General features: G+C 36.2%; 1 protein-coding gene across 4 annotated transcripts in view; it reads left to right on the forward strand.

Annotated features, from left to right (window-relative positions):
• PHF14 (PHD finger protein 14) overlaps nucleotides 1–25907 on the forward strand; it is a 162161-nt gene that overhangs the window by 121240 nt on the left and 15014 nt on the right. For 2 of the 4 annotated variants that reach the window (XM_030970176.1, XM_030970158.1), the window contains one exon: nucleotides 7237–7350. The exons of 1 other annotated variant lie outside the window; for it this stretch is intronic. In XM_030970176.1, the coding sequence (XP_030826036.1) occupies nucleotides 7237–7350 (114 nt within the window). Of the gene's footprint in view, nucleotides 1–7236; nucleotides 7351–8997; nucleotides 9081–25907 lie in introns of all 4 variants that reach the window. One more of the 4 variants, XM_030970167.1, reaches the window with a different exon arrangement.

Consider the following 25907-nt stretch of genomic DNA (forward strand, 5'->3'; position numbering starts at 1 on the left):
GGATATTCATATAAGATCTGTTACTCTGGTGCACCAGATAATTACCAAATTATGCAAGATATAGGACATTTAACACACATACACACAAAAAGATAGATATTGGGTTTTTCCCTTTAGTGAAGAAATTCTAAAAATTCCTGGTGATGACATACGTGTTCATGCAGAAATTTTTGGCAATAGTTTAAGCTGTACTATATCTGTGGTCAGTAGTTTTAATCCATGACAATAACAGAGAAATTGTATTCCTTATTTTATACACACAGGATGAGTTTAGTGTTTTGAGTGGCTATAATTAGAAGTTTAATTCCCTTTTTTGTATTCTAATGTGGTTTTATTAATTACAGCATTTTAAGAGAGAATTTTTAGTACAGTTCAAAGACTTCTGGGATCAGAAAAGGCAGCTATTGAAAGGGTAGCTAAAAGAATAACTTTTGAATGTTGGAAAATAGTGAATGGTGAGAAAGTAAAAAAGAAAATACAATAATCCAGGAGACTTTGATTGAGAAGGTGGAGAATTCAGTCCCCCGAGAGGTAGGATTAGTACAATGAGTAATGGAAATGTAGAAAATATGTGAGCCAGAAAGGGGAGACTAATTCAGGTTCCAGAGGTGAGTGAATGATAATACCTTCAAACAGTAAGATGTTCCTCTGTTTTCTGTTTCTATTTGCATGTGATAAAGTTAGAAGAATAGATTAAAAAAACTTTTTGAGAGTGCTCTTTCTAGCTTTAAATATATGTAATTTTTTTTTCTATTTGAAGAAGGCATCCAGAGAAAACAGAAGGCCCTGTTTCGTTTGATAGTTTAATCAAACACTTCTAGTAAAATACTAACAATAGTAGCATGCTTATTTTAAAACAAAAGTTAAAGTGGGAATTCACCTTTTGCACTTGGAAAGCTGGGTAGATTTCAAAGATGTAAGTATACTTTGTCAGTACTGTAGTTTATTGGAAGATAAAGGGATAATAAATTGGAACAGGTGGGTATTTATTGGAAACTTTTACCCTTATTAAGTCCTTCATATTGCAAAAAGAGTTTGAAGAAAAAAAGCAAAACTAGTGTGAGGCTAAAGAATGTAATTTAATTTCTATATTTGGAAAACAGATAATTATAAAAGGTTTTCCTTTTGTTTCTGTTTCTAAAAGAAGGCAGAGGTTTTAGAGGCAGCTTAAGGTTTATTGCTTGAACTGAGGTGGTTTCACAGTGAGCTGAGAAAGAGACCTTGTTGTGTTAACAGTGTATACACATAGAAGTCATCATCCCCTTCTCCAGAGAGAGAAAATAGCCAAGGACATAACAACAGTGTTGCCTCTGTGACTGGCAGCATAGGAGGTTAGCACATGAATGTTAGAGGTTGCATTTGTAATTTCCTATCTTTGGAGAGGGCAGAAGAAGAGAGGATATTGTCAGACGTTGAATAAAAGCAGCATGAAGAGAATGACAAAGGCATAATAAAAGACAAAGGGAAATTTTACAACTGTGGAGCATGACTTAAAAGTTTAAAGCCCATATTCTTGCTTCATTAACTAACACAGGGTAAAATCTGAGGAACAGCAAAGTGATTGATCTTGCATGTTGAGTAGATTGAGATAAACTCTGTGTTTCTCCCTGGGGATTTGCTTTGGCCACCTGTGAACTCTGAAGCAGATATCTTGTCTGCAGCAGATCTTCTGAAATTCTGTCTAAGATGTTGCAAATACTTTCAAAGTGTGCCCCTGGGGTGTGAGAATAAGAACAGGAAGAGTGGTTGCTCTGCTGCTGGAGGGATGTTCCATGGTCTGGGCTGGAGAGGCACTGTGTGTGTGACCCAGGAAGGCTTTTCTGTGCAGCACTGGAAATGACACTCTGTGAGCACTTTAGCACTTCAGTAAAAATGTGCTAATTTCATCCCATAGTGCTTCAACTGTAAGAAGCTGTCTTCATGTTTCAGAAAGGCCTTTTTTCCCCCTCACTTCTGTAAGTCTAAAGGGGGACAAGTATTTCTACTTTGTTGCTGTTGGAAGTCTTTGTTAGTAACTTTGGCATCCAATTCATTACTGCAGTCATGTTTTCACAGCCTGGTGTGAGAGATAAACCCTTTGCAAATGAAGACAGCATCCATTTTCTTTCTACCTCAGGCCACACAGAATTGATTGGGGTAATAAAATGACAGTACGATGTAATATACTGACGGCTCTTTAATTTGAAAACTAGTTCCAGGCTGATTCAAAACTTGTTTAAAGCTAATTTATGACTTGTGTAATTCTCAACTGGACTAAGGTAAAGGATGATATATGAAAAACGATGCAGAGTTAACATAATGTATTAAAACCTGTCAGCTTGAAATCACCTATAAAGGATTTGTTTCAATCCTATTTTAGTTTTATTCTAAAGAAGCATTAGCAGAAAAGGTAGTGGCTGTTAGGCTGGTGTGAGCACTCTTTAAGACACTATTTTTCCATCATCATGTTTCAAATGGAAATTCTTGAGCTTTTTAGGAAAGTATTTTATGCATAGTTTAAAAATATAGAAATATACATTGGCTTTTCATTTTCTTTAAAATAAGAAGCAATGACGGGTTTCTATTTTGTTGAGTCAATATCTGTGCTGACAGTAGCATGGATTGGTAAATACAGCATTTTGCTACCATGATGTTCACTGTGTGCTTTGCCTGTGTATGTATATACAGACTACACATGTCTGTATATACATATCTGTATCCTATTTACATATACCATGCATACCTGTATATGTGTCTCAATCTGGAATTAAAGGTCTGGTTTTTGAAAAGCAAATGTGAGAATAGTGAAATTGTTAAATTAAGCCACAACATCAGCATAACGTAAAACATAAACATCTCCCTTTGAAATCTATCACTTTCATGTGCCTTGCAAATGAAATCCACATCTGTTCTGTATGCATTATTGATTTTTCAGCATACTGTGTCAGTGTTCCTTCTGCACAGAAAAGCACAAAACTGAAGGCACAATGTGTGCTCCTGTATGGTAGATGCAAAGAGTAAATACACCAACTGGAGTGAAAGGAAGAAGAGAACTGAATACTGCAAAAACTAGTAAGCAGATTCTGTCCCAGGACTAGAATATCTGATTTGTTATGTATTTCTGTCAACATGTAATTAAAATATGATTTTTTGCAGAAAATAGATTGATCAAGCCTATGCAGTTATGTTATCTTAGACTGCATGAGCATTTAGGTCACAGGAAAAGAGCCATTGTTAAAAGCAGGGATATCTTTCTTGCATAAACATAGCAAAAGGTCTACACATTTCATTTCCTCTTCAAGGTTTTGTAAGTCCAAGAAGATTCATATTCTGAGGAGCTTTGATCAAAATCTGCATTTTTCAGCAAAAAAATTATTACTGTGAATTTGGAATTAATTTTTTTATAATGCACTTTTATTTTCACAAAGTATTTCTACATTTTAAGGAAGCTGGAAGTACCATTTAATGGCTTTCCCCCATAATCTATTAATTAATATAACTAAATACTGTGATCCATTATAAAGCTATGTATTGATCTGTCTGACTCGAAAATGCAGATTTGTGATTTTTCCTGTGTAGTTTTGAAAATGTAATAATGAGTTAATGAAGTGGGAAGGGCTTAAGCAGCAAAAAAGACATGTACCAAAATAGTTATTGTGATTATATGTCCATAAACCACCACGTCCATCACTACTACAGCTGAGGCTGACAGATCAATGATAATGCCATTGTCATTGTTTTCATCATGCAGGACCTTGAAAAAATAATAAGGTTACTTTAGAACAGTAAATTTTAATTATTTTTGAAGTACATTTTCCTTTTAACACTTCCTTGGTAAAAATATTGATTCAGGTCAGTGGTAGTGGTTTTTTCACCTTTCCAAGTGTAAATGATGCTAATTCTCTTTCAGAGCAGTATTCTTGCCAGAGTACAAGTACCAGGATTTCTAACCCAAACTGGTGCTCACTTGGCCACATATTCATAACACACCTGGGAGCAGCTCTGTAAAAGTTCTCATTTGCACCTTGCAGCATTTTTATTGTGGTACCATCCATGAAAGGATCTCATTCCACTTACTGATATGTCTCTTTCTGAAAGCTGTATTTCACATGTTGTCAAACTAGTTCAGAACAACACAGATTGCCTGTGTTGAATATTTAGACTGCAGAATAGTCTGGATTGGAAGGGACCCACAAGGATCATCAAGTTCAGCTCTTTAAGTGAATGGCCCATACTGGCATGAAACCCAGGACTTTGGCATTATTAGCACCATGATCTGACCAACTAACAATGTGAAAAGAGAGAATAAAACCAGAGTAATTGGGAAGGGAGGCATATTTGCTTGGATTGGTTTCTGAATAATAAAGTAAATTAGGTTTCCATCCATCTCTCTAAAAATAGAAGTATTAAATTAGCCAGCTGGTTCTTAGGAGAAGGATGGCCAAGCTGCTGGAGAAGGAGATGCTCAAGATTTGATATAAAAAACAATCCATGGATGTTGTAGTGTGACCTTTTTGCTTTGTCTCAAATTGTTTATTGTATAAATTCAAGTTTAATGTAAATCCCAGTTGGTTCTGCCTAGGGCTCCCTTTCCCACTTTCAATGTTCCAGTTATATGTCAATCAATTATCCCCACCCCCTCCTACTACAGTTCTCCCGCCACTGATGTATCAATTTTTACGTCAGTCCTTTGTCCCCTCCCTTGTCTCCATACGGCCACCCAATCCCCTCCCAAATCTTTATGTTGATCATTGTGTTCTCCCCTCCCAGTTTCCTGCCCATCACTCTCTGTCCTTGCCCCTTCCCTAGAAGCTTCTTCCCAGGACAGAGGGTGGTTGGATCAGGAGCTGGAACCCCTCCCCACTTGTATTCCTATTGGCTACAATATTGTGTCTATCATCTTTCCTCATGATTTGATTTGTTCCTCAGAGTCCGTCCCTCTCCCTTTATAGTCCCACTACACTTTCAGTCGCTCGCAGTAGCTCCCAGCTTTAGTGTTGGCTTAGTAAAACTGACCATTTGGCTACGGAACTTCTGCCTGCCTCCTTACTCCTGTCGGCATCGTTGGTGGTCTCTCAGCCCCTTCTTAGGGTGAAGCTATTCCACCTTCTGACATGGATAGTCACCCTAGGTGACCAACCCGGCGAGCCAGCCTCCAAACCAGAGCTGATGCTCTAGCCCACAGGTGGTCACCCCATTGACTGCTGGTGCGTGCTGCCACTAGCCAGGGTTTTTGGGGAAGCACTCCAGCACATGGACCTGTTGAGATAAAGGAATGTAGCAGGAATGTAAGCTTACCAAAGTGCAGTTGCTCAGATAATTTTTGAAAAGCACTGTTTATTACTTTAAAAAAAGCAAATAAATTAAAATGGTTGCCGCCATTATCTGGGCACAGGTAATAGTAGCATAACAAAAGCTTGTTCAGGTACAAAATACAAGCAGAATTCAAGGAGAAAAATCACTGAACCAAGTGATTCAGACAAGTGTATAATTTTCTTCCAGCAGATGTGTTTGTTGCTTGTGTTTTTGTAGGAAGCACAGAAGAGCTTCTGGAAACATATTGAGCTGATAAATGGCATTGATTTAACTTTCTCAAGGAGAAAACAGTACTGTTCTATACTCAGAATGAGCTCATGGCTAATTGAGTAAACAAAAAATATTCTCAACATCACAGTTCACTGGGACCAAACTGAGGTGGCCTTTGAGAGAGAAGATGTTTCCCTGTACAAGTCCAGGGAAACCAGTGCGCTATCAGGATGAACATGATGTAAATTTCCTTTTGATGGCATATATAGCATGGGGAAAATCAGATTTTATTATCAGAATGCTAGAGATGTTTCTCCTTGTAGCTCACTCTGTTTGGCAGATATTCTTCCAAGATACCTCTTTTTTTCTTTTGTTCCACAGATCCAGCATTATGCCCATAAACTTCAGTGCAATGGCAGTTGGACTTCACTGTTAACATTTTAATTGGTGGTATTTTTTAGTCTTCACTAAAAGCTATTTTTCTGAAAGCTTTTTTTTACGTAAAATATCTTTCACGTACCAAACCTGAATTTTAAAGTGTCATGGCACAAAATGGTCCAGAGCATTCTTTTTCTAAGTCTCAGGGAGGTGATACAATGAGAACGGGGTAAAAAATCTTTTTTAGAAGTATTTAAGCACAGAAGTAGTTTTTCCACTTTATAGTCTTTGGGAATCCCCTCCATGTGTTAATTCTTTACAGTATCTGGTCTCACCAGATGTGATTCTCTGTGTGATCCAGTAATGGTTGTTGGACCAGTGCTCACTTTTTCCCTTTCTATGCAATGGGCTAAACTGCAATTGCTGAATATTATAATTATGAAATTTTAATTTACTTCTTACAGGTTGTTATGTTTGAAAACCTAATAATGAGCTCTGCAGCTTGCAGTTTCCAAAAGTATAATCTTGATTTCCTTGCAATTAGTGAATGTAGAAAGAAAATGATACGTCAAAAGCACATACTCTGCTTGCTAAGCAAAGACATCTAAAATACCTTCTGTAATGAGCATTACAAGCACAGTAGAGATTGTACTGACTAATGGATTTTTTCTCTGCATTAAAATGTCTCAATCTATGCTGTTATCAAAACCTCTGTGTGAAGCAGTGAAGGTATTAAAGTGGTTTTTATTTTGAATTATTTAGTCATGTTGTGTGGCAAAATCAAGGCAATTTGGAAAAGAGAATGTAAATTACTCAAGAATTTTTATTTATTTTACTGTAATGTTAAATTTACTAAAAGATAGCAAACTCTACTAACTTCTTTAACTTTACCAGGTTGTGTGCTATATTGGTTTGCAATGACTGGTAAAATACAATTGTTGGAGGCATTTTTAGCATGGCTGCAGCTGTTTTGCAGAAGCATCCATTTGCCATAAGTGGAGAAAATGTAATATTCCCTTCTTTGCAGTTCAGGAGCAGGGGTAGGTATGGGTAAAAAACCATGCTTATGGTTTTTGCTTCAGAACTTTGCAATTCTGAAATGCGGTAACTACTTAATAAGTCTTAAAGTGCTCTAATGAAGAAAATATTATTATTTCAAAAGAAAATATATGACACATGCTTTTGACTGAGGCAAAAGAAGTTGCCCAGAATAAAAAGAATAGAATTTCAGACCTCAAGTATTTTTTATTTCTCTCTCTGTGCTTAAAGCACAGTTCCTCTGGAAAGTCTCATTTTTTTGGCGTGCCACATCAACACGCTGCTGAGGGGTCTGTTTGTGTCTGTTGCCCTCAGGACTCCGAGCCGTCAAATGAGGTGGTCTCAGAGGCCCCAGGTAACGTGGTACCCTCTACCTCAAGAAGTAGCTCTGAAGAGCTGATATCGGTGGCACAGAAACGTCCAGAAGAGGTAGGACATTCTGTGTCTCTTTTTTTCCAAGATTAACTGGTGGGGAATACACATTTGCCTCTGTTTTTCATGCCTAGTGTTGTACTACTAATAGCAGAGACTTTTTAAAGGTACAGCTCAGCCTTATACTCCCATATAAACAGCATGCAAGACCAAGGTAAAACTCAGGACTATTATTAATGGTACCTACAAGTATATTCCATAAGATATGCTATTTTTTAAATGCTGTTTCTTACCGTCAGTAATAGGATTTTTTTTTTATTGCTCCTATCTGTCACACTGTGACAGTAACAGGAGCCCTGTTAGAGTCTGGCTAAATACACTTCATTACACTGAAGAATCAGAAATAGAATCTGCATATTGGTATGTAGGTAGATATAAACTTCTATCATCCTTCACAGAATTTAAATATATCTAACTTCAGTCTTGTGCAAAGGAAAGATTCTTCCTGAGATTGGGCCTGCCTTTGTTCTCTTGGTTTCAAAAAGTGGTGTAGTAGTAGTAGTAGTAGTAGTAGTGATGTAGTCATAAGTTCATACTTCCTGTTTTTGTAAGCAAAGGTGCTTGTAAGGTAGTTCCATAGGGCAGCCAATGACTCAGGGTGTTTTCTGTGCATCCCTGTCATAGTACACTATAGCTGCAGGAGAGGTTGTCTGTGGAATTCAGACTCATAACTTCATTTCATGGTGGCAATCATCTTCCCAGAGAACCATTATTATCCCTAAATTAACCTTTCCTGTGGGATGTAAGTCCTTCCTTTGTGGTAGCCTTAACACTTGATCTTGGCTTACTCAAACAGTTTAGTTGGTATTATTACTGTTCAAAATACATCAACTACCAGGTATATAAAGACTAGTCTTTGCTGGGTTTTTTCTGAGGTTTCTTTTGACTGTAACTTTCACAGGAAAGGAGAGTATGAAGTGCTAGTCATAGGAAATATCGTGTCATTTATTAGTTTAGTGCAGCCTTTAGATAAACATCTTCATTTCTCTGATAGTCTAGTCGCTTTGTCTGAAGAAGAGTGAAGGTCCAAAGTGTGAAGCCAGGAGAATTCTTAAGAGTGTCTCCTGCAATAAGACCAAGTAGATTCACTTATTTTGGGATATCACTGCTTATTCCAAGATAGAAAGTCAGGTTATCACATCTAAGCAGTCCTGAGGACAGGGTAGTACAAGCTTTTGGTAATACTTCTTTGTGTATTCCTGAGTAGCAAAGGGACCTCTGTCTGTGGAGAGATGTGGAATCTGCCTCTCAATTCTCAGCTCTGTCAATTTACCTCACTGCACTGGAGAAATTAAAATTGAGAGCACAGATGATGATTAAAAATAGAGGAAAAGTCCAGCAGAAAGAGGAATGAAATATGGTTAGTTAGTAAAAGGTGACTAAGAGGAAGATGGGTATACAGTTTTTCTTTTGTGGAAAAAAAGCAGTTCAGCTGTGGAGGAGAGGAAGCTTCTGGGAATCAAAAGATGGAAATACACCTTTCAAATTTTACAAACAGTTCAGTAATAGTTCATGTTGAAGCTGTTTTACTGAATGTGGAGTCATGTGGTTTATAAGGGAATGAGACTTTCTCCAATCATATTTACTGCAGTTTGTACAAGAGAGAGAGGTGAGTCAGAAAGAGTTTTTTGGTTGGATTTGCAGGGAACCTTGAGAGGGGAGCACCAGTATGCTGAATTTCCAAATTCAGAACCCACCATGAAACAAACCATCTAAGTTACTGATGGGTAAGTCAGCATGATAAACAAATATTTGTGATTTACACCCTGAAAAAGAGGTCCAAAAAGTGTTTGCAGAGCTTGAATTAAGCTAATGGCTTTTTATTTTAAATTTTGTTGAAGTCTTCTGGTACATCTTTCAATATCTGCTTAATGACTTAATGTGTGGAATTGACTACTGACTGGTGTATTATTTGTGTAATTTATGACTCATCTGAATTTAAACCATCAGCATTGGTGAGAATTGTTAAAGAAAAGCTCAAATGCAGTGGAATAGAGAAATATGAGAAAAGAGTAAAGAACACAAGGTGGCTAACAGCAAAGGGTTTCAGGAAGGTGGAGAAAATTTGAGAAGGTTGTGGAAAGTGGTGTTCAAAAAGAGTCTTCGGCTTGTGAATGTGAGGACACACAACTTCTAGTAGGAGAAAGTATGGAAAATCCCATGAGCTGCCACATTAATTTGAATAAAGCACTTTTTTTCCTGCTTACAATCTGATTTCCTCTCAGATAGGACAGTCTGAATCTAACACTCAGTTTCTTGTGTCATCAGTAGGATGGTATTTGTGGGATGTAATTTCATCACTCAAATGAGGTTTTGTTTTGTTGTGTAGTCATTCCTAATAGAAATGATGGTCAAATATTGAGTTCTCCTCAACAGGAAGGCAGAATGGCATCCACTCCTCTTACTGCTGCCCTTCTTCCCAGCCACTTTTGATGCTCTAAAGTTAGATTTAATTCTATGTTGGATCAGGATCTAGACAGTTGTGAATTTTCTGTGAATTTCATTGGTGTCCTGAATCATCTGTTAGTGATTCAGGAAAGTGTGTGTATTCATCAGTATATTTCACATGCAGAAACCTTTTGAGTTATAAAGTAACTGAACTGACTTTGAAGTTAGAAGGATACTTTATTGTCTCCTTCCAAAAGCTGTACAAGCCTCTATAAAATTTAAGTTGTATAGATTTCAATGCTTGAATAATTTTAATTAGTGTCCATCCTAAAATAAGGATGTGATTGATATTTAATGTTGTAGGTATTTCTTGGGGGTTTTAAGAATTGGATTTGAAAAGTGTCATTGAAAGAAGAATTCAGTGCATTTGGTGGGAGATAGATGTTCTCATCCTAATTTCAGTGTAATTTTGTTAGACCTTCCAAGCAATTTATATAGTTTCAGCAGTTTTCCTCCAATAATAATGCTTAAGATAGAATTTTTGTTCCCACAAGACTTTCAAAATTCAGAACTCCATCACTGTTACATTAGTATGCCCTTTTTTCTCTGATACTACACATTCTTTATAATGAATGGATGAAAGGAAATTCTCTGGGTGTTGTGATTATTTAAGATGCAAGCTTTTAAAATATTTTAAATGCGTGAATGCACGTCCTTGAATAACACTGCAATTGTTCAATAAAGTTGAAAGGTTGGTGTATCAGTTTTCATGACCCTTATTCTGTTTTCTGTGATCAGCTTCACTTTGCATCTGGCAGTTGCATTGGTACATATATTTACATTGGTTTCTGATGGATATACAGAGATGCTGAAGAAAGTGGAGATTTGTTGCTGAAGTAGTTTTACTTTGCCTTTTTCATGTGTCTAAGGGGCAAGATGGGTGGGCTTTGTCTTTTTGATACCATTTCTCATGAGCAGCCCTTTAGTCTATGGGGGATGATGGTGTCAGTGGTTTGTTATCTAAGTAAGAAAATACTAGTTTTGACAGTTCCCTTAAATGTGGGTCTCATAAGAGGCATATTCTCTTGTTTAATTAGAAGTAAAATAGAAGTACATGAGTTATGTGTATTAATTTCCTTTACCAATCCTGTGGCAAATTAATTAATCATGTTTTAATAGTGTAAGCCTAGAGGCTAACAGCTGATCTTTCTGAATATGAATGTCTGCATTGCCAGAACAGTACAGATACAGAGGAAAAACTGTCCTATCCCTTCTCTTGGATAGAAAAATGAATTCAACAACAACAAACCCCTACCAAAAAAAAAAATCAAAAAACCACACATAGAAAACATGGAGCACTTTAGGGTAAAATATAAATGATATGTTCATAGCATATGAACCTGAATAGCTTATGTGTCTGTGGTGCTTTTTGGGTACTGTGCAAATCGTTGTGGTTCTTAGCTAAGGAAGGATTAAGATAGGTACCCTCTAACCTGGTTCTGAACTATTAGACATTCAGTGCTTCCAGTTTATCTGGATAGAGCACAGACATTTTTCCATAATTAATTTCCATAATTAATTAAGGTATAGTGATTTGTTTGATAGAAAAAGATGTGTCATACACTTAAGTCATCTGCCATTAGTTGTAAGTATGGTACAAGCATCCTAAAAGCATTGTATAATTCAGTTTTAACTGCATTATTTCCTATACAAGGGAAGGAAATGTTGTTTGATTTCTGTTAATACAATTGGCTGCTGATACTGTCTTTTGTTTCCTGTTTTATCCTCCTTCCTTGATCTTGGGGTAAAACCTTTCCCAACAAGTCCCTTTTGCATTTCAAGTTAGTACAAAAAGAATTTTTTTTTTAAACCCAAAGCTATAAATTTCATCAGCAGTGTGGCCAGTCCATCCTTACAGTATTTTATTACACTGAGGTTTTTACTTTTTAAACAAAGTATGATCTAACATGTTTTGAAATTATTGAATTGAAAGTAATTCCATGGGAAAGTTTGTAATAATGCTCATGTGATATTTTTTTCCATCTGCTGTTATTAGACTATTAAATAACTGAATTTCCATCACTGCCATAATTCATTTCAGAAAATAATCATCATGAAGAATAAGCACCATCAAGAAGTAGAGAGATGATTTACACTCTTAGAGAACACAAGAATGTATCAGATAAAATATATTTGTATATCTATCTGTATGTATAAATGCACAGTTCTTATGATTGCACTTGTGAAAAGCCTGTGCATTCTTTTCTAAGTTTCATAGGCCTAACCATATATTCTCTCTATTCTGTGTAGCTTCTGGCTTGAATGCATTTAATAGAAAATTTTTGTCAGACAGTTGTTGCTGTAAATGCATTCTTTCTAACCCATTGCTAATTAAAAAAAAATCTAGTGACAGGCATAGGGTGAGTTGGACTCATATTTAGTCTTGACCACTATTTTTTTTTGTTTAACTTCTGAGGAACTTCCCCACTCAGAAAAATAATTGTAAATGTCCATGCTGTATGCACCTAACAGTCTGTTTCCTGATGAAAAATCATAAGTGATAACTTACTAGATTTTTTTTTATCATAGGTAAATAATTCCCCTTTATATCAGTAGTGATACTGGAATGTCATTTTGTACTGGGAGCCTGCTGCTATACTGAGATCTGCAAATAGACATAACACCACAAAAAAAAAAAACCAAAACAAACAAAACAAAAAAAAAACCCCCAAAACATGGCATACTTTAACAAAGAGAAGAAAACATATTGGATCATCTGTGTCATCCATATCCTGGTAGACATAGTGATCCCTCCAGTGCATTTCTTAGTACTTCTTTCTGGTTTTAAAGCTTCTGAGCAGTGGTGGTTTTCATACTTCTGGGGTCTTTTCCTTTATGCTCCTTCACAGTAAACATTCTGAAGGTGTTTATTGCATAATGTTTGTTATACTCCTCCTCTTTGTTTTCTCTGAGTGACAGCAAAAGAGTTGCAGCAGATTACGGACCTGGGATTGAAATGCATTTTGAATATTTTCTGGATCTAAGTCAGATTCATTGTAGAAAAGACTGATATTTGGTTCCTTGTAGAATTACTTATGGGTGCTTTGACCCATAATCCAACTCTTCTTGTCATAGTGTGTCTTCCAGTCATCAGTCTCATTTATCAAAACAGGGGAGTTGAGTCACCTTTTCAGATCATTTGGCACTCAAGAGATTTGTTTGCTTTTACTTTTCATGCTTCTACAAGTAATTATTATTGTTACTGTAGTTTCCATTAATATTTCAGAACAAAAGTGGTAAGCCACATGCCTAAAGAGCCTTAGAGTCTTACTGTGTTAAAAGTGAATTAATAATGAACTGAGAAAAGGAACATAATACCTTTGACTACTGAAGTGGTTCCTCCATAAAATAAACTGGGAAATACGGTTAAGCATGTAAATGCTCTGGAGTTAGGAATTCATATTTTCCTGCTAATCTCTTCACATGACTGTTTTATGTAATCTTCTTAATAACTAAATATAAAGGTCGCAAGATGGCTGGAAAATGCTGTCGTGCAGTTATGCTTTTGAAGTCAAAATTTATTTATGTATATTTAAGCATTAAATGGCCTTAGGAAATGAGGGTTCTTCTTAGAAGAACATTATTAATTTAAAAAATGAATTAGATCTGTTCAAAATTTCCACAAATCCAAGACATTTTTTTATTTAACCTTTTCACAGTCTCTGCCCTTCTTTAAAGTACATTCAGTCCTGTATCATCTGTTACTCAGGAAGGTATTTAATACATGAGTGGGCATCATTTGCATTATACAAGAAGATTAACTTTACAAGCTCTGCTATTAATCTGAGTAGCTCTACATATTGACCTATGAAAGAACATAATTAAGTTAGCTTAATTAAGTTAGTTAATTGTTACACTCTGATGAACTTACTATTGAGAGGAAATTAAAGGCAAATAGAAAATGGCATTCATTGGTTTGAAATCATGTTTTAAAGGGTTTCACAAAGATACTTTATATATAGATGACTAAAATATCTATTGTGTAATAAGCAAAGCAGATGCCATTAAAATCCCTGCAGCTTTCTCCTTTATTGCCTGACATTCATCTATATTTCTAAAAGAGATTTTAAAAGCATGCTAAAAATTTAGAAAATAAATGTTGTGTTTTTTCCCCCAATACCCAAAAAATTGAATTCAGAAATCCTGTCTACACATGGACTCCAGAGAAAAGCACACCATCGAAGTTCATTAAGTGTTATAATCTGATACTGAAGCCTGCTTTGGGATAGAGAAAAGAATTTAAAGACCCCTAGAGCAGCAAGCAATACCTCATCATTTGTACGTTCCCACACATCAGCATAAGAATGTCTTTCTCATGCCGTGATAGAGGGGAAAGGAGAGACACTCCTGGAATTTACTCTGTCAGCTGCACTTCTGTTGTCAGGAGTGCCTGCAAGTTCACTGCAGGAAAACATTCAGGGTTTCAGCACAGATCTGTGCATGGATAGACCCTCCACATGACTCCAACATCTGGGATGCATTCATCAGTCTTGATAAGCACTGATAAGTACCCTGGAGATCATCAATTCCAAGTAGATGCAATTAATAAACAGTAAGAAAAAATGGCCAAACGTGCAAAAATGTGCTACAGTGATTGCTGCCAAATGTGCAGTTTATTAATCTGTGAGATTCATTAATATTACAGTGGCTTTATTTTGAAATTATTTTCTGTGAACAATTACTCTATTCCTTCTTTTTTTTTTTAATTTACCAGGTCTGTGCATTTTCTGGATGGCATTCTTAAAGATTTTAGGAATTCTGCTTTCTTTCTGTTGTAAAAATTAATATTTTAACTCAAGTGAAAACAGTATTTTCCCTGAGGTATTATTCTTTGGCATTTCCAGATCACATGAAAGGGTCATTGATCTGTGGATATATTCTCTGGAAAAATAGCAGCATTGAAAGCAGGAAGGCAGTGGCATTTAGAATCACTTGTGTACAAATTTGTATTCATATTGTGAAGACAGATAAGTTTGATATGCATTCTTACAAAGAGAAAAAAAATCTTTCCTTAAATAATGCTTAATTCTTTTTTATTTAAAAAATCTGAAACAATTTTTACAATTAATAGGCTAGGAAGAAGCAATTAAATTATAGCTACTGTATATTTTATGAGACACATTGTTTTTCTTTAACAGCTTCTACAAGAAAATATTATATTTTTGTAAACTCAAATTTAATTTTTGTAAATTCAATTTGAAATTAGCATGTTGTTGCATTTACCCCCTTTAAAATGTTATTGGAGCTTTAAACAACTTGTTATATTCTAGGAGGAAAGAACAGCTTTGTTTTCAGCTTCAAGACATGCTTTAAATCATAATTTATTTTTTTATAGAAGGAGAGAGAGTGGAAAATTGATTGGAAAATTAGAATTAAGTGAGCTTTAGGTGGGAAAATGGGAAGAAGTTCAAGTTTAGGGCTGTTTCCCATCTGCTGAGGATTTTGATGGTTGTACTGATGTCAGTGAGCTTCAGTGGACCTGTGTGCACTATCTCGTCAGCTTTGACTGTGCTGCTTTGAGATATCCATGATGTGGCATGGTGCAATGTCACATAGGCCACTGTTGTCACCTCCTGTGTGTCCCATGTGATACACAATGGAAGTTCTTTCCTGGAGGAAAGTAAGTGTAGCTTCTCTCTTCAATATATTATGGACACAGTCTTAATGTTCTATTTTTTGTTTCTTTCCTGAGGGATTTGTTGTGTTCTCTCTTACCTGTAATATTTAAATATAATATTTCAATTAGGCTAATACATTCTTTGGTCATTGCATGCAGTGTAAATATTAGGGTTTACACTGCACTACATGAACAAAGCAGTGATCCTTTTTGTAGATGATAAATAATATCAGAAATTTCCTAATTTAATATGATAGGTTGAACCCTTTTAAGTTATTACAGGCTAGATTTGAGATAATGAAGCTTGAACAGAGTCAAAGATTCCAATGTCGTCCTTAAGGTAGTGAAGATAAGCAGAGGTCAGTCAGTAGTCATTAATAACGTAGGTTATATAGATTTTCTCTACCCAGTTGCTTTGGGGTTATCTCTAAACTGCAGTGCAATTCCAATAGTGTCCCAATGCTGCTTTGCCAAACTATTGTTACTTTACATCTCTCTCACTGTTAAACGGAATATTTACACACTGAAGAGTTCATATTGTCTAAATACTTCAGCGCAGTAGGATCAGTGATTTGTTATTTGTAAGAGTACATCTTTTTGCTATTAGTGTGTATTTTTGTGATAGACATATATACATTAATCTACCTGAAATTACAGTATTTTAAAACTAAATTTATATTAACTTCAAGCGTGTATTTTCTAAAGACTATCAAGTAGGTTAACACGCACTATTATCTTTAATAGCAGGTCATTGACCTGCTAAATCCTTTTTAAGTGAACAGTTTCCTATACTTAATTTTTAAGTATGGCTACATAGCTATCATAGTTTCCCAAAATCTCTAGATGGCCTGGAATACCCAGAACTACATATTCTATACTCTATGCTGTAGCTATGGTCTTTGTTTTACTTAGAAACTGAAGGTCTTCCTGAAAATACAGTTAAATTCAGAGAGACTTAGACTGTGATGAGGAGTGGTACCTTTGGAAAGATGATTTCCCATTAGCTGGTCCTAGGGTGTTTTACTCTGGTAAGATTCTTATTTAAGTGATTGGAATCATCACAGAATAATAGCACACACCTCCTGTCAATTAAGACACTTCTGTGTCTTCTCATAACAACTGCTTTGTATTATTCTGTAGTTCTGCGTATGCACAATAAAGATGGAGATATGTCTACTGCATGACTTAGCTGGCTAAAGCTATTTGCCTAAAACTCCATGGATTCTGCCAGTGCTTGCCAAGGCAGATACTTGCAGAGGAATTCCCAAGGCACCTGGAAGTGGCTTTAACCTAGAGGGATGTCTGAGATGGGCTCTGCAATTCAATGGCCACCAGACTGAGCCACAGGACTGCTGAAAGGGCAGTGCGTGTTCACAGACTGCCTGCTGCTCTTGTTGGAGTAGCAGGTGAGTGAGCTGGGTCAGTGGGCTGCTCTGGCAGACCATGGAGGGTTATCCATGGGGGTGAAGGACCATGAGCTCCATCTTCAGTGTCAGCATCTGCAGTTCAATGGTCCAGGGCTGACACAGAGATTGCGTTGTCATTTGAGTGCTTTGGAAAAAATTAATTAGAATAATCTTCAAAATACTTGCTAGTGTTTCTGGATTTGCTGTATTAGCCAGCTCTTCCATACTTATCCCTTCAAAAGGAGCACTTTTTTCCCATTTAACAGCCATATTCCAGTTTATCCCTCAAGAGTAGGCTTGTCATATTTGGATTGCTCAGGAGATGGACAGAAAATGAGAGCTAATGTTGTAACTAATGAAAATCCTGATTTTTTCTGCAAATTAGGATCAATTTCTGCCTGTAAGATGATTAGTTACACAAAATTTAGACTCCTATTTGGTATCAAGAACCACAAGGCCTGGAATTCACACGAAGTGGTGGTGTGTCTACTTGCATCCTTGTGAAGTTTTTTTGTGATAGTTTTCAGGAGAAATCTTGCCAGACTATTAGTGGGTAGAGGCATATCCACACTTTGCTTGTTGGAGAACTACCAGTGTTGATTTGGATTCATCAAGGTACAGGGAACCATGTGTGTCCTGCTCTTGGTCACAACACCCCAATGCAGTGGTACAGGCTGGGTGCAGAGAGGCTGGAAAACTGCCCAGCAAAAAAGTCTCAGTGTGCTGGTGACTGCCGTTGAATATAAGCCAACAGAGTGCCCTGGTGGCCAAGAAGGCCAGTGGCATCCTGGATTTAACAGGGTTGCTGTGGTCAGCAGAACCAGGAGAGTGACTGTCCCCCTGTACTTGACACTGCTGAGGCCACACCTCAAGTCCTGTGTCCTGTTTTGAGCCTTTCACTGCAAGAAAGACACTGAGGTGCTGGAGGGTGTCCAGAAAAGGCAACAGAATTGGGAAGGGTCTGGAGCACAAGTCTTGGGAGGAGCAGCAAAGGATTTGGGAGTGTTTAGTCTGGAGAAAAGGAAGCTTGGGGGGACCTTAACACTCTCTACAACCACCTGAAAGGGGGCTGCCCTGAGGTGGGGTTGCTCTCTTCTCCCAGGTAACAAGGGACACAACCAGAAGTGGCCTCAAGTTGTGCCAGGGCAGGTTTAGATAGGATGTTAGGAAAAAATGTCCTGAAAGAAAGGTTCCTCAGAGAAATAACTGAGTCACCACCCCTGGAGATATTTAAAAGACTTGTAGTTCTTGAATTTAGGGACATGGTTTACTGGTGAACTTGGCATTGGCAGGGCAATGGTTGGGCTTAGGCATCTTAGAGTGTTTTTAGTTTTTTTCCATTTAAATTATTCCATAATTCCATGATTCGGAGTTCAAGTCTAGGATTATAACCTGAGAATTCTATCTGAGAACAGAAAAAAATTCAAGTACTAGCTTCTAATCTTTGGGAGACTTACAATCAAAATTCCAAAATGAGCTGCCAGTGGAGAAAGTTGCCTTAAGTCTGTACAGCTGACAATAGAACTATTCCCTGTATATTTTCCAATCCTTTGATTGTACTTGCCTACAGTTTTCCCCAAATTTTCAGTAGACTTTTTGTCCACTGCCTATAGGCACTAGCTATAGCTAAACTCTGTTAAACCAATATTGGTCACATGGGTATTATGAAAATAAATGTCCAGAGTTTAGGAGCATAAAGACAGGTCTTTAGAAAATACCCATTACAGAAATGTAAAAAATCAGTTAAAATAAAGGCGTAGTTGTTCTAATATATCTCTGAATCTGGGAGATATAATGCTCAAAATGGGAGACAAGATACTAAGTGCATGAAAAAAGACAACATAAGGGAAGGAGAAGAGATTTTTAAGGCATTTTAGATGCTTATTTTTATTCTCATTTTCTGACAGTCTTTATTTATATATTTAGCTCTGGGAAAAAAAATCTCAGTAAGTCAGCATTTAAAAACAGATTCACCCACAGACTATAATTTGTGTGCATGTGTGCATGCTGTGCAAACTTTTAGATGTTTTTTCTGCAAAATGTTGCTTGTTTTAACAGTCTCTTTGTGGTTTCAAGGGTGATATTTGAATTGGGAATTGAGGCAAAGATGATAGTTTTGTTCAGTGTGTAGATAATCCTAAAGTCACCATTTTTCATATTGTAGTCTGATAAGCAGCAGAGTAAAAATAACCCAATTTTGAAGTCATGGTATTACTTGAGAAAGCTTTTAGTGTCTGCAGAGGCATCAAGATATTCAAAAAGGGGAAGCACGTTAAAACCTTACCAAAAAATAAATCAAATTACCCTGTTACTGTAGGAAAGATGAAGTAGAGAAAACTTCCTTCTCCACCGCAAGCATGACTACAAGATCTCTCTTATGCCATGGAGTGAAATACATTTGATCCCCCCATCCCTGCCTTAAGATCTCATGCAAAAGCACTAAGAACTCAGAGAAAATCTGAAATCAACATTTATTTCAATTATTTTATCTCAAATTAAAAGGTGGAAGAGCTTGGTGTGTTCTTTAAAATACTATTCCTAAAGCCTATGGTTTCTGAATTCTTCATATGATACTAAGTGTTTCAGGTGGAATTTCTTTATCTCTAAAGTACTTGTATATAATAATATTTAATTTTGGAAATGAATATGGGTAAATTTGATTTGTTCATCCCTTCATCATGCAGTCTTCTGTGGGGCCATTGTATGTGGCAAGAAACTGGACTAGAGAAATATTTGCTGCTATCCATTGTAGCTCCTTGTTTCTTTACGTCACAAGTTAACCTGCCAATGCTCGTGTGTAGTGATGAAGCCAAGAAATAGTGCCAAAAATTAAAACTTTTCAGATGCAGTATTACAGATGTGCTGTGCTGATTCCAGGCTGGATGTTTTTTTCAGCTAAGTTAGCATCTATGAATTGTGATTTCTAGTTCACTATTTAATACAAGCATAGCACTTTGAGAAAATGTCTTAGCCAATTCTCCAGAGTATTATAACTTTACAGCTTCCTTATTTTTTATTTACTGAATTAATGTTACTTTCTTTTCATTTAGGTCGATATGTATTGAATTTAATAAGCACAGGGTTTCAGCGTTATGATCTGTGAGCTCCCATAACACAGATCAGCAAATAATTCTGTGCAATTAAATATTATACTTTCCTTGTGGCAATCTTACCCCAATAACTTGTAATTTTGGGTATTTGTTTTTAGCTCCATAATTTGTATCATGAATGCATTTCAGTGTTGCAGTCAGGGCTATATGGTTAAAATCACTGAATCAAAAAGAAGAAAAAAAAAGGAAAATAATGACCTCAAGGAGCTTCCATTTCTAGTATCAAACCAGACATTATGGATCAAAAAAAAAGTTGTTTTAGTTATTTTTAGTCCATTTTGGCTAGAGTTTGGACTTAATAGGATAAATCTATTTTTTTAAAGGAAAGACTGATCATAAGATTGATACTATTTTTTTAAAACATTTGATAATTTCACATTCTTTTACTAAAGTGTTTATTATTGAGCAGGTTATAATAGCCTCTACTTCTCTACATAATGTAGAAACTTAAGTTAGTAATAGAATCCAGATTAAAGGCAGTGATCACAGAATGGAACAAATTAATTCCTAGTCTTATTAACTGGTAAACTTAAGCTTAAGCTAGAGAGGTATTGCACATACCAGCCAGGAAAATGGAAGGTTGTTTGTATAAATATTTTTGCACTGTTAAAGCAGGTCATTAATAGGCTTTATCAAATCAGACCAAGGATCTGTGTCAAGCAGCTTCATCATCCAGAGAGTCACGAAGTGAATGTCATCAAAAATCACTGGGCCTAAACACTTATCAGTTCACTATGATGAAATGACTGCATTTTTGTTTGCACAATAACCTCAAATCCTCATATTAAAAAGTGGCAAATTTTTTTGCCCTTTACTGTTCTAAGTGTGACACATGTAACAATTATTCATCACTCCATAATGGATCATTTTTATCAGAGTTTTGTGTCTTTTCTGTATACATAGAATAAATATTTATGTTTTCTCATTTTTTCTGAACTAGAAGATACTGGTAGAATAGGTTTGAAGTGTCAACTATAATTCATTGCATGCAAAGAAAAGCTTTATACTGATACTGTGCAAAAGGAAAAGAATATCTAAATCATTTCAGCAGCAAGCTTATAACCAAGATAATATCAGCATTTTCCTTCTTGAAAATATATATGCCATAAATTAAAGGAGGTCTTCAGTATTTTATTAAAATGCTTCAGACAAGTTTAACCCTGTCTTCAACGGGCATATATGTATGAATACGAAAACCTTTTTTAAAAATAAAATGAAGGTCAAGTCAAAGTTAAACCAAGCTTGCAGTAAACTTCCTACTAATCCTGCAAATATTTTGTTTAGAAGACATTAGAAAACTATGATACATGTTTAGTGTCAATTTAAAGATGCCCATTTTATTCTTACAGAAAACTTAAGATATATCTAGCACTTCACTGTTTTGTACAATAGTAATGTAGTCTGGGGAAAAAATACAAAATATGTGTATACTGAGTGTATTTGAATGAACTCTTAATTTAGTTGAAATTAGCCTTAGCAGTAAATGTAGTAGTGGAGAGGAACATATCACAGTATATAAATATGTTTAAATAAATACATAGAAAAGTAATTGGGTTAATAAGAATATAATATAATAATTAGAATCCAAAATATACTTGTAATGAAGCATTTTATATACAAATACTACAGTTCTTATAAGTACTATGGTATCTCACCACATTTTCAACTCTGCTTCCAGCTTCTTTAGCAAGAAAATGCAGGGAAGTGTTGGTACTGCTTGTGAGGAATTAACAACAGAAGAGAAAAGTTGTATGTGATGAAACCTGCATCTGTTTTGTGGAATTTGCAGCTGTCCCTTTGTTATTGTTTTAAACCCATTCGATTTGTAGTACTTTAAAATGTCATATCCCACATTTCTCTAATCTGTTGAAGGGTGAGTGGTTAAGTTTTGTGCTTTTGTTGTGAATGCTCTTTTCCCAAGTCCTGCAACAGCAACTCCCTCATTTATGGCTACTATCTCCCTAATTCCAGCTGCGGCTTTGCAATCTTCTGAGAGTGGCACTCTCCAAGGTACCTAGTCAGAAGTGACATTGCTTTTTTTAGAGCCAGTCCCGTCAAAAAAGACCCAAGGCATCCATCACAGCTTTTTTGCAAACAAGCAGAAAGCTGAAATGAAGTCTTATTGTTTCTGATATATGTGAGAATTTTACTTTGAACTCCAAGTGTTTTCTTCCAGCAATAAATTTAATCACTAATTAGTATCACATCATGCTGATGATTTAGTAAGGTCATGTATTTAATAAGAAGCATTAAAATATAATTTTGTAGGGTATACCCAGTGTTTTGGTTTAGAACTGCTGCCTAGAAATGTGATAATTGTTTTCTTCAGAAATCAGATATTAAAGGACAATGTGAGAATGAATCTTTCTATGACAAGATCACAGAAGCAGTCCATTTTAGAAGTAAGTTAGTACGTTTGAAAGGTCATTAATGTAAAGCTGTGAATTTGTCCCCAGAAGTGACGTGGATAAGTGATCTTATGGTATTTGCTGTTGTCAAATTGCTTTAATATCTAAGGCATGATAAGAATGTCATTAATGTGAATCAAAAATTAATTGCTATGATAAGGCAGTAAAGTTTGTTTAATACTTCATGATCAGTAGCTTGAAAGCAACTTGCAGTTTCAATTTTAATTCTTTCTGTAAACATTTCCAGTTCCTACAGACTCTGAATCTTTACCTTTTGTGATTATTTGCAGACAGAGTGCAATTTACTCTTGGATGGGTACTCTGTAGAACAGCTTGCTAACTGTTCTTGCCAGAATGTCTGTAGCATATGTATTAGGGAATTTTTGCATTGTTGCATCCTAAAATCAATATGGAACATAAGGATGATGAGTTATGTTCTAGACATTCCTTCTACTGTCCATCAAATGCATCTTGTGAAATTTCCAAATTTCCAAATTTCCAGATTTTCAGAGAGCTCAAAGCAAAGAGGAATTTGAATCACAATCATTGAAATTAACAGTGGTTCTATATCCGAGTGCATTGAAATGAATTTATTACCTTTGGTTATGCTTTGTTCAGGTCTTAGGAAGCTTTTTTAACATCATACATTTTATGTTCACTGAACTCTGATCAGCCATGTCACATGGCTCAAAATAACACAGTACTTCAATCCAAACAGCTGCCTACATACAGGATAAGAACTTGCTTTAACTGGTAAGTTCCACTGCTTTCTAGTTCAGAATAAAGGAGATACTGTATGAGGATATGGCTGTTTTGAAGTGTGGGATCCTACCCTTGGAAATCAGGTACTTATTTAGGCCAGCACATCCATTTGGCTTTTGTCTATGAAGAACCATGCTGGCAAATTTACATTCGCAGTGCATCTTTCAAAATATTGCCTTCTAGATAGTGAATAAAGAGTTCATCAGAAAAACTGCATTGGGCTACCAACATGTATAGTTGCATATAGCAGAGGCTTTTCTCATTGTGGTAAGCTCAGTATCTACAGATATCAGTTGAATTTACTTCATTACAAGTCATCTTTTTGTGCTTTGAAATGAAAGTCCTGGAAGTCCTTGGTTGTCTTCATCCCTTCCAGAGCCATGGGATCCTGTCTACTTTGCAGAACAAATTTGATGTCTTCATGGCAGATGGAGCAGGCATGCTGACTCCTGGTACCTCACTCTTTTCAAACATACATCAGTCCTTCTGAGGCAAGCAAATTCCAGAATCATGAAATCTATTAAACTATTCCAGCATCTTCAGATTGTTTTCAGAGGAGCTCACTTCACATCTTCTGGCACAAATAACTTCATAAAGGAAGGCTGTCACATGTCAGAAGTGAGGCCATATTGGTCCTTTCATGACCAGCATTCCAGTTAGCTGCAAGTGCGTGGCTTAGAAATTTCAGTGAGTCATTTCAGTCTTGCATTTGAAAATGGTATTTCAGTGACACTTGCAGGAGAGATACACCTACAACTTTCTGAAGTGAAAGTTTCTTAAGCAACATATCCTTGACCATGCCTCTCAGTGAGTACGAAAAAAATTGGTAACTGCATAGTAACTACTGCTTAATTTTGAAGGGCTTGGTAGATCACTGGTTCATAAACATTAATGTGGAAAGCACAAGGCAAGCTTTTGAGGAGGTCTGGCCTTTCATTTGTTTGGACAGGCATTTTGTTGTTAATTGACTCTTCTCATCCTTTCCTGCCATGGGTTATGAAATCATATGCCCTAAGGAAATGAAATTCAATTATGCATTTCATATTTTTTAGATTAGTGGGGCGCATGCATCTGGCATGGTGAAAGCAAGATGATTTTATGTATACAAGTTAGAAAAATCATCTCAGTTGATATAAACTGATATAAACAACCTGCTGCACTCCTGAGAAAATGTGTAACACTTGAGACAAAAGCTGCTGTTATTACTGTTAGAATCTGTTGCATTAAGAGTATAGAAATTTGGCAGCAAATAAACACTCTTGCTTTCCTGCTAGTCCTCAGCAATCAGAGGGGCTGGGTGTGGCACATCTCATGAAATCCCTTTGCTGCATATGTCATGACATGTGTCATGGCTTAGGCCTCATTCCTATGGAATCTAAGAAATTTTTCTGAGTGATGAAACATTAATATGATGGGAGTTCTAAAATATTTTAATATCTGGCTTCTGAAAGTGATAACAAAACTATGTCACTGTGTTCACATGGGTGGTGGTTGTCTGGTTGGAAACACACAGTCCCAGAATACATTTTAGTTGTTTAGAGAGAGAGAGGGAAACTGGTGCCTGTTTCAGTTTCTTCACTTTAATACTCTTGAATGTAAGAGTGGAGGAAAAATTCTGACTCTGAATCTTAAAAAAGAAAACAACTGCCAGAAATTTCCTTTCTAGGGAAATCGACTCAGTCCTCTACCTTGAACATACCTATATGTAAAAAGCTGTTATGTCTACCTTATTCTTGTACCCAGAGAAGATGTTCTTCCAAGGAAGTAGATGAAGAACAGCAACAAAGAAAGAAGGAAGAGCTTGTATCTAAAGGAAATGATACTAAGATTTTAAGTGTCATCCTAAGGATCTCCAGGAACTTTCCTGGTTAAAAGATGATAGTTCTGTGAAGTAGGCTGTGAAAGCTAGAAGGAAACAAGCCTGAAGGTGGTGAAAGTAGCCTAAGTATGAAGTTCTACACATATTAAGAAAGCAGTTGGTGGGTGGAAAGTGGAGCAACATTGAGACGTTATTTTCATCAGCTTTTGTCTAGTTATCCACTGAAAGCAACCAATTGGGCATGGAGAAAATTCCCTTTTATTCTCTGTATCAGTGGATAAGACCTTGGAAATGAAAAAATATGTTTGGGAATCGACCCAAGGAGTAGAGAAGGGCTGTGTTGCATTTAATGAACTATTCAGACAAAATAAAAATCTTAGCTGTCACCTCACTTACTCAGAGAAACAACAGGAAAAAGAGAATCACAGGTACAGCCTGTATTTTTACATAGGCCAGGGATGCAAATCCTTTTCATTAAGCAATAAGGCTGGCTTATTACTGAGACACATTGCGGGACAAATGCAGTTCAAATCATGTTGGAAAGAATATTATCAGGGAATGTGTTTTTTGGGTATTCTTCCTCCTTCTTGCACATTTTTTTCCTTCTACCAGCATAACTTTGAAATGTCCTTTATAGACAAAACCTTATACTTTGTGAAAAATTACAGAAATTATTAAGGAACAAATTTACCTTTCTGTGAAGAGTGTAACACTGGCAAATTTGAAAGAAACTACATTAAGAAAATGTTTGCTTCACAAATGATAGAAATTTTTAATATGGGTATACACCATTTTCTTTTACCTTCTTCTGCCCAAGACATGTTAAAGACAAACACGTCTATGAATGGATACTTGTTTGGCTATGATAAAAAGATATGTGGCACTGTTGTGATGGGAATATCTTAGTGGCATGCTTCCATCATGTTCAAGTTTCTTAAAGACTGTTGGGTTTCTATTTTTTAGTTTAAATCCCTGGTTAAAACC

This window comes from Camarhynchus parvulus, chromosome 2 (genome assembly GCF_901933205.1).
Source record: "Camarhynchus parvulus chromosome 2, STF_HiC, whole genome shotgun sequence".
Classification (NCBI taxonomy): Eukaryota; Metazoa; Chordata; class Aves; order Passeriformes; family Thraupidae; genus Camarhynchus; species Camarhynchus parvulus.